This window comes from Nicotiana attenuata, chromosome 12 (assembly GCF_001879085.1).
Source record: "Nicotiana attenuata strain UT chromosome 12, NIATTr2, whole genome shotgun sequence".
In the NCBI taxonomy this organism is placed as follows: Eukaryota; Viridiplantae; Streptophyta; class Magnoliopsida; order Solanales; family Solanaceae; genus Nicotiana; species Nicotiana attenuata.
In genome coordinates, this window is record NC_032000.1 from 44,475,089 (window position 1) to 44,490,439 (window position 15,351).

General features: G+C 44.1%; 2 protein-coding genes across 2 annotated transcripts; both read right to left on the minus strand.

Annotated features, from left to right (window-relative positions):
- Positions 8,917–10,076, minus strand: LOC109236075. The gene is made up of 2 exons (XM_019402299.1): positions 9,704–10,076; positions 8,917–9,254 (listed from the first exon to the last, which is right to left on the minus strand). Exons 1-2 carry the CDS (start codon positions 10,074–10,076, stop codon positions 8,917–8,919), a joined length of 711 nt encoding a protein of 236 aa, XP_019257844.1.
- Positions 10,077–11,012, minus strand: LOC109236076. The gene has a single exon (XM_019402301.1). It carries the CDS (start codon positions 11,010–11,012, stop codon positions 10,077–10,079), a length of 936 nt encoding a protein of 311 aa, XP_019257846.1.

Consider the following 15,351-nt stretch of genomic DNA (forward strand, 5'->3'; position numbering starts at 1 on the left):
AAGTCATAATCACAAGGGAGAAGCGTACCCAGGACTACTTACCAGAAGATACCTTATCTTTCAACGATGAGGATGCAGAAGGGATCGAACAGCCTCACAACGACGCACTGGTAATATCTATCCTTATGAATAAAATTCAAGTTAAACGTGTGTTGGTTGATCAGGTAGCTCGGCGAATATTATTCGATCGAGGATCGTGGAACAGCTCGGCCTTCAGGATCAAATCGTGTCTGTAGCTCGAGTGCTCAACGGTTTCAACATGGCGAGTGAAACCACCAAAGGGGAAATCATGTTGCAGATAAACGTGGCCGGAACTATCCAGGAAATGAAGTTCCATGTGATCGAAGGTGATATGAGGTAAAATGCACTACTCGGAAGACCTTGGATCTATAATATGGGGGTAGTATCGTCAACACTTCATCATGTCTTGAAATTCCCAACACTGGATGGAGTCAAAATGGTGTACCGCGAACAACCAACGGCCAAAGTGATGTTTGCAATTGATGAAGTAATACCAGTATCGGCACTAATATCGACAAATGGACCGGAATTGAAGGAAAAACAGGAAGTCAAATAGCAACCACAGTCACCAGCCTCAGCCAGATCGGAACAGCAGGAAATTATCGAGGAGGATGATTGTATGATACATTGAACCTTCGTAATCCCCGACGATTCCGATGCCATAAAGTCGACGGTCGAAGAGCTGGGGCAAGTCATACTGATTGAGCATCTGCCCGATCGAAAGGCATACCTGGACACGGGGTTAACTCCCGAGCTCAGGGAAACACTCATTAAATTCCTTATTAAAAATATGGATTGTTTTGCTTGGTCCCACCTTGACATGACAGGGATCTCACCGGAGATCACCACTCATCGATTGTTTGGAACCAAAATTCAGACTGGTAAAGCAAAAGAGAAGGCCACAGTCCGAGGTAAAGCATGCATTCATCAAGGACGAGGTAACCAAACTTCTCAAAATAGATCCATCCGGGAAGTAAAATATCCCGAATGGTTAGCAACCGTAGTTTTAGTCCCCAAGAAGGGGAATAAACTTAGAATGTGCATAGACTACAAAGACTTGAATAAAGCATGCCCTAAGGACTCCTTTCCTCTGCCTAATATCGATCGCATGATCGATGCCACGGCCGGCCATGAGATCCTCAATTTTCTTGATGCCTACTCCGGGTACAACCAAATAAAAATGAACCCGAAGGATCAAGAAAAGACATCGTTTATCACTAAGTACGGTACTTATTGCTATAATGTAATGTCGTTTGGGCGAAAAAATGTTGGTGCTACTTATCAATGCCTAGTAAACCGAATGTTCGAAGAACAAATAGGTAAATCAATGGACGTTTATATTGATGACATGTTAGTTAAGTCTTTGCACACAGAGTACCATTTGACACATTTGTAGGAAACCTTCGACATATTGAGAAGATACAAAATGAAGCTCAACCCCGAGAAATGTGCATTCGGGGTCGGTTCAGGCAAGTTCCTCGTCTTTATGGTATCAAATAGGAGAATCGAGATCAACCTCGATAAAATCAAGGCAATCGAGGACATCACAGTCGTGGACAGCGTTAAGGCATACAAAGATTAATAGGGCGGATAGCCGCTTTAGGCCGGTTCATTTCGAGGTCTTCGAATCGAAGTCACGGGTGCTTCTCACTTCTCAAAAAGAAGAGAAATTTTACTTGGACCCTGGAATGCCAACAGGCATTGGAAGAATTAAAGCGGTATCTTTCGAGCCCACCATTGCTTCATACTCTGAAAGCGACCGAGCAACTCTATCTATATTTGGGAGGTCGCGGTAAGTGGTGTCTTAGTTCGAGAAGAACAAGGTACGCAATTTCCTGTTTACTATGTTAGCCAATCTTTAGGTGAGGCCGAAATCCGGTATCCACACTTAGAAAAATTAGCGATTGCCCTAATAAGCGCCTCAAGGAAATTAAAACCTTATTTTCAATGTCATCCTACCTGTGTTTTAACCACTTATCGCCTTCGCAAAATTTTGCACAAGCCCGAACTCTCGGGTCGATTGGCCAAATGGGCCGTCGAAATCAGTGGGTACGATATCGAGTATCAACCCCGAACGACCATCAAGTCTCAAATCTTAGCAGACTTCGTGGCCGACTTTACACCAGCCCTCATACCCGAGGTCGAAAAGGAACTATTGCTAAAATCAGGTAAATCCTCGGGGGTATGGACCTTTTTCACAGATGGTGCTTCGAATGTGATGGGGTCCGGGCTAGGCATCATTTTGAAGCCACCCACAGGCAACACAATTAAACAATCTATCAAAACCCCTAAGTTGACTAACAATGAGGCCGAGTATGAGGCCATGATTACAGGTCTTGAGTTGGCTAAAAGTTTGGGAGAAGAGGTCATCGAGGCCAAGTGTGATTCCCAACTCGTGGTTAACCAAGTCAAAAAAACCTTCGAGGTTCGAGAAGATCGAATGCAGAGGTACTTGGACAAATTGCATGTAGCCTTACACCGGTTCAAAAAATGGATCCTACAGCATGTACCTCGAGAGCAGAACGGTGAGGTCGATACCCTTGCAAACTTGGGGTCATCAGTCGAAGACGACGAGATTAGCTGGGGGACTGTCGTACAACTTTCAAAGTCGGTAGTCGAAGAAGGCCATTCCGAAATAAACTCCACAAGCCTAACTTGGGATTGGAGGAACAAATTTATCGAGTATCTAAAGAATGGGAAGCTTCCGTTGGACCCTAAGGAATCGAGGACTCTACGAACGAAAGTTGCACGATTCACATTAGCCGAAGATGGAACATTGTACAGAAGGATGTTCGATGGGCCGTTAGCAATATGCTTGGGTTCGGGAGACACCGACTACGTCCTACGAGAAGTTCACGAGGGTACTTGCAGGAACCATTCCGGTGCCGAATCATTGGTTCACAAAGTCATCAGATCAGGGTATTATTGGGACAGTATGGAGAAAGATACTAAGGAGTTCATTCGAAAATGCGACAAGTGCCAAAGACATGCACCGATGATTCATCAGCCCTAGGAGCAGCTTCATTCGGTCTTATCCCCACGGTCCTTCATGAAATGGGGAATGGATATCGTCGTCCCTCTGCCATCGGCCCCAGGTAAAGCTAAGTTCATTTTATTTATAGCTGACTATTTCTCTAAATGGGTTGAAGCACAGGCCTTCGAGAAAGTCAAAGAGAAAGAAGTTATAGACTTCATCTGGGATCACACTGTATGCCGATTCGGGATAACCGCCGAGATAGTGTGCCACAATGGAAAACAATTTATCGGCAGCAAAATAACAAAGTTCCTCGAAGATCACAAATAAAAAGGATATTATCGACGCTGTATCATCCTAGTAGGAATGGACAGGCCGAATCAACGAACAAAACCATTATTCAAAACCTAAAGAAAAAGATGAACGACGCTAAGGGGAAATGGAGAGAAATTTTGCCTGAAGTACTTTGGGCATATCGGACAACGACAAAATCCAGTACGGGGGCATCGCCGTTCTCTTTAGTATATATATGGCGCCAAAGCTCTGATCCGGGTCAAAGTCAGGGAACCAAGCATCAGGTTTTGATTCACAACAAAAGAATCAAATCACGAGGCTATGAACACAAGCCTCGAATTGCTAGATGAAAAACGGGAAGCCATCCTCGTTCGAATGGCCCCCCAGAAATAACGAATCGAAAGATATTATAATCGAAGAGCCAATCTTCGGCACTTCAAATAGGGGACTTAGTTCTGGGAAAAGTCACCCTCAACACTCGAGATCCAAATGAGGGGAAACTCGGCCCGAATTGGGAAGTACCATATTAGGTCCTCGATGTCATCGGAAAGGGATTTTACAAGCTTAGCACGATGAACGGTCAACACCTACCAAATAATTGGAACATATCACTCCTCAAACGATGCTATTGTTAAGGTATGACTCTCTCCCTTTTTTGTTTATATTCGATGCTAACTTATTACAGGTGTTCGATCAAAGACATCGGGAAATTCTTCAACACAAAGACCTCAGGTTTTAAAGCATGCGTTGCACTATTTTTCCCTTAGATCGGTTTTTTCCCAAATGGGTTTTTTCGGTGAGGTTTTTAACGAGGCAACAATTATCTGTGCTACCTGGGGACAATTCAACAGTATCTGAGGCTTCTTTACAACTAACCTCGAATACTGGGGGGCATCACCCTCGGATGTATGTTTTCAAGGAAGATGCTTCATGTCAACAGTCACCCTCGGATGTTATGTTATCAAGGAAGATGCTTCGTGTCAACAGGGTCTCGATAGGAAAATTTTGTAAAGGGCCAAACGGTCAAGTGAATCGTGCTCATGTAGATTGCCCGAGCCCTAATGACAAAACATGTATGCATGAATGATCTATTGAAAGAAGTACTTTTTCCTTATCAGATGTTCCATGCCTTAGTGAAATTTCTACTTTACAATTTCGTACTTGCGATATATTACGGAAACCGACTCAAGAGCCAATCGCAACTAAAGCTCGAGCAATTAACCCCGTACTCGGGGACTATCGTCCGAAAATCGACATTTTTGAATTATCAAACTTCGAAATCTTAAGACCTTAAAAAGGCAATCCGCGATTTTATAGGCCACAGCAACCCCACTCGAGGACTGATACTTCGAACAAGTTTGAAGTATAATCGAGAAACAAGCCCAATGAGCAAGTAACAAGTTAAAGGTTACGGCTAAACTAACGCGGTTTGGAGATGTCCGAATTCCGTAATCAAACAGGCCTTCAAATATTTTCATAAAACGGTTAAAAAAGAACTACCATCGGCATATTTACATAGGGTTTCGATAACATCAACCCTCGAAAACCTTAAGAAGTACCAAATTGTTCGAACTCTCGAACAAACTTATGCTAAGGCATAACAAAGTTTTTCGATAACACTGAATCCTAATGGGTACAGATTTATCTCATGCTAAGGCATAACAAATTTTTATATGATTAAACTTTTTAAGCCGAAAAAGAGAAAAAGCCACTCTTTTAAGGCCGTATCGGCCTAATTTAAGAGCCTAAGGGCCATTATATTATTGAGTTCAAGGATCCACCCTCGCTCAACCTAAACCTAAGGGTTTTCTCTACTCCGAGTTCGAGCAAGTACTTACTCGGTTATAGAGACTATACTAGTCCGATTTGATTAAACTGCCCAAGCCTCACACTTGTGAAAATTTCTGAGACATAATTGAAACGAAATATGTACGAGGCAGAAACTGAGATAAAACAAGTCAAAACAAAACAAGGAAAATTCAGAAAGGAAAATTTTTATACCAAAATTTTTCTTTCAAGCACCATTGGTCCGATCTAAAACTTTATACAAAGGTAAGGGGGAAGCCTTAAAAGAAATATTACTAATCCTAAGGGCCTAGCTTTCTTCGGAGGCAGTTTCTTCGCCCTCAGAATCTTCTCCACCTGATCCGCTCACATCCTCGGAATCCTCATCAGGGAACGCTAACTTCCGAGCCGTTGCTTCCTCAGCCTTGGCAATCTCAAGCTCAGCAGATATGTTGACACTACGAACTAGGATGTCCTGGCTTGCTCAGGGGTGGCCTCAGCGTCAGCTTTGTAGTGATCCGCGATAGCCTGGGCCTTATTAATGGCCGCAACCACTTCGGATCTAGCGACGTCGAGTTCCTCGGCCAACTTGGCTAGGTTGGCTTCGAGTTCCTCAGCCTTCTTCGCTTGGGCCGAGGTTTTGTCCTTTGCCTGACGAAGTTGCGACTTGGCAGAATCTAACTCTGCCTGAACGGTATCCTTTTGTGCAGCCAGGATGTCCATACACCCCTTAAACCGCTCGGCCTCAGCTCGCACTTTGTCTATTTTCCCTTGAAAGCCTTTGATTTGTTCGAGCCTCTGTCGATCTTGCAGAATGGGTTTGTTAGTCGTTATCTCCAATTCGTCCTCACTATCATGAAGAATTCGGAATACCTGCTCGGCCATCTCTTCATGTGCGTTCCGAGCCTCCAACAGGTCCACCTGAAGCTTCTCACTGAAACTTTATAAGTGTTGCACTTCTCAGTAAGGCCTTGAACCTCGACCTCGCGTTCCTCTCGGGCTCGAAGAAAGGCCTCGTGGTGCAACACCGAAGCCTGCAATAAAAGAAGTAATGTTAGGGATATTTATGAGACAAAAATCATGAAAAGATAATGACCCTTGAACTTACCCGATTTAGGGCATGATGGGCCTCGTTGAACAAGCATGCGACATCCACTGCGTCCATTTTGGCTTGTTCCTCTTCAGTGACCAGACATAGAAGGTAGCTTGCTACCCCTACGGAGGCAGAAAAAACTTGTGTATCCTCCGGGGTCGAGATGATAAGAGGCTGTTCCTGGTCTGGATCAACGCTGGGAGCCGAGAACTGATTGGTCAATATATAGCTTGAGGGCCTCATTCGAGCTTTTCTTTGGTACGACCAAACCACCCAAACCAGTAACGTCTTCAACGTCAGCAAAATAACCACGAAAAAAGTCTTCCTTGCCCTGGGCCCCATCTCCGTGACAAGTCTCCGCAGCATGGTCATCACGAATCATCGAATTCGGGACTAGAGGGAATGAGGAGGAATCCCCGGCCACTATCTCCACAAGTGTATCTTTGGAGGAATCACCTTAATTCTAGGGATCCTCGAGCTCGGTTTCTGCCCCAATCACAACTGGCTCCTCGAGGGCCTCTCTATCATGAGGTGAGGCATCTTCAACTCTCGTTGACTCAGTGGGCCGGGGCAAAGTAGCTTTGACCCTCGCCCGTTCAGTGGTTCTTTGAACCTCGACGTTGGCCCGCACCCGACGCACCAAAATAGAATCTTCTTCTTCATACTCATCTTCGATCTCATTCGCTAACTGGTGGACGGACTCTAGAGTTAAGGGGATGACCTCCCCCTTTGGTTTGCGGGGTCTTCTGGCTGGTTTTTTCTTCTTCGGGCTTGAGGAGCTCGGAGCCACTTTTCTTTTCTTCTCCTTGCCCTGCTTCGGGGCAGATGCAGAAAGAAGCGCCATTTCTTCAGCAGAAGGGGGCCTCATCGGCGCATCCTTCCCAAGACCTGCAAAATGAGAAAAATGAACAAGTACAAAAATAAAGCACGAATGGAAACTTTGCAAAGGAAAAAAAAGAAAATTACCATGGTTTCGAGCCTCCCATCGGCCTCTCGACAACTCCATCCAGGCGCGCTCGGAGTATACTTTTTGAGACACCAATACCTCGACCCATCGCCTCAGGTCGGGATCACTCTCGGCATAACAGCCCTGGCTGAACACAAAAAAAATTTAGATGAGGGGAAGAGAAGAAAGCAGGAACGGCAATAATAGGTACTCGTAAGGCCAAGAAAACACATATGTGCCATGTTCCACCTCTCAAGGAACGGCATAACTCCGGCGGGGATCAGGTCCGAGGTCCTTATTCGCATGAACCTGCCCATCCAACCTCGGTCTCGATTCTCGTCTATACTAGAGAACGGGGGTTTGGTAGCTCGACGATAAGGCTTGATCATTGAGATGATCGAGGGTAAAAGGATGCCCCTCGATCTTACATACGAAGAATCGGAGAAGAAGCACAATCCTCCAAAACGATGGATGGATCTGGCCTAGAGTGACATCGTACCTCTTACAGAAGGCAACGATGATAGGGTCCAAGGGACTTATTGTGAAAGGGTAGGTGTAGACGGTCAAATACCCCTTCTTGTAAGTAGTGATGGATTCTTTAGGGCTAGGCATTACAACATCCTTGCCAACCTAGTTGCACTCCTCTTTTACCTTCTCGAGGAGGCGCTCAGTAATTGTACACGTGTATCTCGACATGGGCTCACATCGCCCAGGTGTCGAAGGTGTGTTTTCCACCTTGAAATCGGAGGCAGTCGCACACTTCGTCGGAACGAAGTCAGTAAGAGGATATTCCGCCGCTGTCGCGGTGCTAGCGGGTCTTGATGCAGAGGTGGTTTCTTTATGAGGGACAGTTTTGGAAGTCTTAGCCATTTTTTAAGAACGGGTAGTAACCTAGTGGTAGATTTGGCGTATTAAGAAGAGATTAGTAAAAAAACTTGACAATTTGTGAAGAAGAACTTGGGAAATGCAAAGAGTACTGAAGATTAGAGCGGAAGAGATTGAAGGTAAAAGTTAAAAAATGGAAAAGGGATCTATTCATGGGTTTCACGGCGACAGTTCAAGGTTGTTAATGGCCGATCATCAACTGACACTCATTAATCGTTTTAGGAACCGCAACGACACGACGCTTCAGTCGCTTCCGTCGCCTACGTCACGAGGATGACGTCATGATAGATCAAGGTATAAAATAAAAGCCTCATTTTGTTTCTCCTCATTACATTCCAAGAAACGAGGGGACTATCTGTATACGGTCAAAATCGAGCCTACCCGATTTTTCTATTTAATCGAGACAAGAGAGTTGAATCGGGGGGTAGCCTCATAATGAATCAGACCCAAGCTCGAGGACGGGGCATCAAGATCGAAGTGCCTCCCGAAATCGAGAGGTATAGCAACCAAGGTCATATGTGACAGACTTCGAACGAAGCACAGTAACAAAAAAGCGAGATATACGTAACCGGTCGAGGATCACGGCAGATATCTCGGAATAGATCAAATCAATGGTGGTTATTTGTGCCAATTGTTAGAACTGAGAGATCAAATGTAATCTCAAGCTGCCATTGTTGTGGCAGTTGAGCTCAAACGAGAGAAGAAGAGAGAACAATAGAGATTTCTAGAAGAAAGATATTTTGGGAGAAGAAATCTGATTTCATTCTTCATCGTATATCCTATATGTACATGTGCAAATGTAATGACAACTACCATTAGCTAATTACAAGAATACCCTTACTAGTATACTCTATTTTGTTGACTAACTATGAATATGACTATACATATAAATACAACTGATACTCTTAATACCCCCCCTCAAGTTGGAGGGGAGGAACTCACTGCCAACTTGCTGAGAACAGAACTATGCTTGATGCCTGTCAAGGCCTTGGTAAGAATGTCTGCTAGTTGAATATCTGTGGAAATGTGATGTAAGGTGATGAGGCCATCGTACAACTTGTCGCGGACAAAATAACAATCTACCTCTATATGATTGGTATGTTCATAAAACACTGGGTTTCTTGCCATGTGTAGTGCAGCCTGTCTATCACAAAAGACTGGTATAGGATGTAGGCAAGGTACTGTCAATGCTTCTAGCAGCCGTTTGAGCCAGACTAATTCTCCAACCACCTTCCTAATTGATCTGTATTCTGTTTCTGCAGAGGAGAGGGAGACTGTTTCCTGCTTCTTGGACTTCTAGCTAATAGGACTATCCCCCAGTAAGACTAGATATCCACTCACTGATCGTCTAGAATCAGGGCATGAAGCCCAGTCTAAATCACGGTAGGCTTTTACAGTGCAATCTGGATCGTTGGAGAGGAAAATGCCCAAGGATGGATTATTCTTAAGATACCTCAAGGCATGGAAAACATCCTTAAGGTGTGGCTCTCTAGGTGTTTACATGAACTAGCTTAAGTGTTGTACACTATAGGCAATATCTAACCTTGTATTGGTAAGGAAATTAAGCTTCCCAACTAATTTTCTATAGTAAGTAGGATATTCCAGTAAGGTTCCCTCTTCTGCCTTCAACTTGAGAGTGCAATCTAGAGGAGAAGTGACTGTGGTGTATTGACTGTCATATTCTCTTAACAAATCTGCAGTGAACTTCCTTTGTGAAATGAGAACCCCATTGCTTTTGTAGAACACTTCCAGTCCAAAAAGTAGTGCAATTTCCCCAGATCCTTGATTTTAAACTGATCATGGAGGAAAGACTTTAGTGCCTTAATTTCTTCTATATCTGTCCCTGTAAGAATCACATCATCAACGTAGACAGCTACAAATACAATTGAAAACCCATTCTTTTTATAGAACAAGGAGTAATTATTTTCTGAATGTCTAAAACCCCTGGTGCATAATGTTGTAGTTAGCTTGTCATACCATTGCCTGCTTGCCTGTTTTAGTCCATATAAGGACTTGTTCAACTTGCAAACTAGGTCAGGAACCTCAATTTGCAGTCCTTGTGGTACCTCCATAAACATTTATTCATGTAGATCTCCATGTAAAAATGCGTTGTTTACATCCAATAGAAACAAGTCCCAGCCTCTTTTAACTGCTATTCTAATCAGGGTCCTAACAGTTGTCATCTTGACAACTGGAGAGAATGTTTCATTGTAGTCTATTCCTGCTTGTTGTGTGTATCCTTTCACTACAAGTCTTGCTTTAAATCTTTCAACAGTCCCATCTGATTTGTGTTTGATTTTATACACCCATTTGCATCCTATAGCTTTCTTACCTGCAGGCAATGTAACTAGATCCCATGTATGGTTAGCATATAAAGCCTCAAACTCTTGTGTCATGGCAGCTTGCCATGCAGGGTTTAAGGCTGCCTCCTCATAAGAAGTTGGTTCAGAATCATGTGAAATACTTCTCATCATATGCTGACTATTGTTATTCAAGGCAGTAAAACAGATGTGTTGATGGTTTGAAGGGGTAAAATTTAGTAAGATAGTGTGTGAGGTATTTTTCTTTAGATTTGGAAGAGAGTACACATATTCATTCAGGTAACTTGGTGTTTTGACTGTTCTGGATGGTCTTGTATCATTACTAGTGTTTAGAGTATTGGTGGAATGGTGATCTGAAGTGTCTGAAGGACTGGGTGAATTTTCAGAAGAATTTGTATCAACAGGTGGGGAGTTACCTTGATCAAAAGGTGAGGAAACATTTTGATCATTTGGTGACAAAGTGTTGGTGACAGAACTTGGTGCGGTCCCATTTGGTGACTGACTGTTACTCAAAGTATCATCTTTGTGACCCACACATGTATGATCAGAGTGAAAGGATGGCAAGACACAAGGAAAAGAAGTGTGATCAGAAGACACAATAAAAGGAAAAACATGCTCATGGAATTGTACATCCCTGGAAATGTGTATTCTTTTAGTGGCCANAATATCTGCGTTTCTTTTCCACCACACCATTCTGTTGAGGTGTGTATGGACAAGTTTTCTGGTGTATAATGCCTTTGGAATTGAAGAATGATGAGGTTTCATTGTTGACAAACTCTAGTCCATTATCAGACCTCATGGACTTAATGGAAGAACTGAACTGGTTTTCTATCATGCATACAAAATTTTTCAGCACTTGAAGAGTGTTGCTTTTACAGCTTAGGAGATATGTCCATGTGGACCTACTGAAGTCATCAACTATTGTAAGAAAATATTTGTAATTATCATGGGTCACTGTGTGGTATAGCCCCCAAAGTTCTATGTGTAGGAGATCAAAAACATTTATGGAAGAAGTAGTTTTCTGAGGGAATGGCAGTCTTGCCTAACACCTTCTCTCGGGTTAATAGAATTCCTTACCTAGAATTTCTGGTTCGCAGACTCTTTAAAAAATAAAACTTCCTCGATTTGGGATTTAAAATAAACCGGTGACTTGGGACACCATAATTTATTCCAAGTGGCGACTCTGAAAAATTAAATAAATAATCCCATTTCGAATAATGTCACTTAAATTGGAAAAACTCCCTTATATACCGCTCTCGACGGGTGGTGTAAAAAGGAGGTGTGACAACTTTACGCATTTTTGATACCGATGTCAAACGCATCATGGTGGACGATGGAAGCAGTGCATGCATTATCCATCACCACCGAGTCCTTACCCAAATGAGGCTCGAGTTATGATAGTGTCGAACTACATCACACTAATCGGTTTTAATAATGCAGTTGAGCAAACGTCCGGGGAAATTACACTCCCTATCTTGGCCGGTGGCGTAACTCTAGAGACAACATTTCACATCATGGACCAAGCCACCGCGTACAATGCCATAGTTGTTCGAGGTTCATTGTCGCCCTATCAAGGTTCATCTCGTGGTCGTCGGATAGGTGCCATAAATTTTTTAGCGTACTCAAGAAAGACAACGGCCTCGAATGGACTTCCGAGTGTGTCCAGGCTCTACGAGAAATAAAGGCATACCTGTCATCACCGCCTTTTCTTTCAAAACCCGAACCTAGGGAGCAACTCCTCATCTATCTAGCCATATCTGAGGTTGCAGCAAGCGTAGTCTTGATCCGCGAAAAGAAAAGGTACACAATCTGCCATCTATTACATTAGCAAAACACTCGTCGATGCTGAGACGAGGTACCCACACCTTCAAAAATTGGCTCTAGCCTTGGTCATAGCTTCACGGAAGCTTAGACCATATTTCCAATGTCACCCCATCTCGGTCGTCATGACTATCCCCCTGAGGAGCATTTTGCATAAACTCGAGCTATTGGTAAAGCTAGCCAAATGGGCCATCGAGCTAAGTGAGCAAGATATCACATACCAGCCACGAACAACAATAAAGTCACAAGTGCTCGCCGACTTAGTCACCGATTTTAGCGCAAAAATAATGCCTGAAGTCGAGAGGGAAGTCGTCCAAACTTCCTTCCAAACACAAGACCTCTGGGTCCTATACACCGATGGCGCATCTAACGCGTCAAGTTCCAGACTGGGACTCGTACTCGAGGTCCCAACAGGCAAAGTGATTCACCAGTCCACAAGGTTCCCGAACATGACTAACAATGAGTCCGAGTGTGAGACCGTAATCGCAGGTTCAAGGCTAGCACTCTAATACGGAGCAAAACGGTTGAAACTGCATTGTGATTCCCAGCTCGTAGTCAACCAAGTCACAGGGACTTTCCAATCAAGGAACCAAGATTAAAAAAATACCAGACAGAAATATGCAAGCTTCTGCCTAAGTTCGACAAATATCTGCTCGATCAAATCCCACGAGCGCAGAATGCTGAGGCAAATGGACTCGCTAAACTGGCCGCAGCTACCAAAAGCATCACAACCGGAGACAAAAACGTGGTCCATCTCCTCAACTCATCACTAACCAAGTCGAGGTAAGAACCATAAACTTAACTTGGTACTGGCGCAATTGTATTGTCGCATAATTGCAGGACGACACACTCCTTGGCGACATAAAAGAGGCCAAAAAACTAAGAATGCAAGCGGCCAGGTACATTATCCTCTACAACGGTCTATACAAAAGGACCTACGGCGGAACTCTGGAGAAGTGCTTAGGCCCAAACCAAACTCAGGGCGTCCTCGAAGAAGTCCATGAAGGCCACTGCTAGGCTCACTCCGGCAATCGGGCACTGTTGAGATGCCTCATACGGGCGGGATATTACTGGCCCACCATGAAAAAGGATACTGCAAACCTCGTAAGGAAATGCGAGCCGTGCCAAAGGTACGCCCCAATAATTCACCAAGCAGGCGAACATCTCTATTTAGTCACCTTCCCTTGGCCGCTCATCAAATGGGGAATGGACATCGTGGGCCCCCTCCCAAATACGGGAACATGAAGTAATCACCTTTATATGGATAAACATCATCTGCCAGTTCGGCCTTCCCAAAGAAATCAGCTGTGACAACGGACCCCAGTTCACAGGAAAGAAAACCGCCGAATTCTTCGAAGAAGGGCATATAAAGAGGATACTCTCAACCCCATATCACCTCGCACGTAACGGGCAAGTGAAGTCATCCAATAAGTTAATTATAAATATCATGAAGAAGAAGCTCGAAGATGCCAAGGGACTGTGGCCGAAAATACTACCAGAAGTATAATGGGCCTACCAAACAACTTCGAAAACGAGAACAAGAGAGACGCCCTATTCTCTGGCCTACGGGACCGAGGCAGTAATACCAGTCGAGGTAGGAGAACCCAACCTAAGGTACTCTCATGAGAGCGGCACGAGTAACGACGAGAGCAGAAGGCAAGAACTCGATGAAGTCGACGAACGAAGAGATATGGCCTACATAAGAATGGTCGCTCAAAAACAACAAGCAGAACGCTATTACAACAAGAAAGCAAAGGCCAGGCCGCTCAAAGTTGGGGACTATGTACTGAAAGCTAAAACTCCGGCGAACAAAGATCCCAGGGAAGGCAAGCTGCGAACAAATTGGGATGGTCCGTATAAAATCACAGCCGAAGCAAACAAGGGTTCATTCCTATTAGAGACAATGGAAGGAAAGCTAATACCAAACATTTTGAATATCAACCACCTTAAATACTTCAACTTCTTAGAGAAAAAGCGTCCCCCAAACCGTACTCTTTCTTCCCTCACTTGAGTTTTGTCCCATTTGGGTTTTCTCAAGGAGGTTTTTAACGAGGCGGCGAAGGGAACGCTTCGAGTCGAAGTACGTGAAGGTAGGGCCGTGGTTACTATTTTATTGCTTGACCTCTCAATACTCTCCAGATCGACCAATGAAGGGACTAGATAGATTGGGACTGGATGCCAACCAACACCAAAAAATTTGTAAATTTCTGAAGTAGGTAACCAAAGCAACAATGTCAAAGCAATAAACTTTATGCTTATTAGCACACCTTTTCCGCATTAAGGTTATGTTCGACCCCGCTCGAACAAACACCTATCGGCCCTCGGTCGTGATTTAATAAAAGGTTATGTTGTATCTGGCTCGAACAAACATCTACCGGCCCTCGACCACGATTTAACGAAAGGTTACATTCGACCTCGCTCGAACAAACACCTACCGGCCCTCGACCGCGATTTAATGAAAGTTTACGTTTGACCCCGCACGAACAAACACCTACCGGCCCTTGGCTGCAATTTAACGAAAGGTTATGTTCGACCTCACTCGAACAAGTGCTTATCGACCCTCGACCGTGATTTAAGGAAAAGGTTATGTTCGACCTCCCTCGAACAAATGCCTACCGGCCCTCGGCCGTGATCTAATGAAAGGTTATGTTCGACCTCGCTTGAAAAAGCACCTATCGCCCCTCGGCCATGATCTAATGAAAGGTTATGTTCAATCTCGCTCGAACAAACACCTATCAATCCTTGGCCGTGATCTAACGAAAGGTTATGTTCGACCTCGCTCGAACAAACGCTTACCGGCCCTCGGTCGCGATTTAAGGAAAGGTTATGTTCGACCTTACTCGAACAAGCACCTATCGGCCCTCGGCCGTGATCTAATGAAAGGTTATGTTCGACCTCGCTCGAACAAGCACCTATCAGCCCTCGGCCGCGATCTAATGAAAGATTATGTTCGAACTCGCTCGAACAAACACCTATCGGCCCTCGGCCACATCCCAACAAAGAAACAAAAATATACACAAATACAGAAAATAAACCGCAGGAAGAGAAGAAGATGCAAGGAACAACTCTGATATTTCATATACTTAAAAAACTGCTTACAATAGGCTCTTGAAGACGCCGACAAAAAATATACAAAAAAATCAAAAGAGAAAACTACTGGCCACCACCATCACGGCCTTCAACATACCCATCGACTTGGCCCTCAAACACG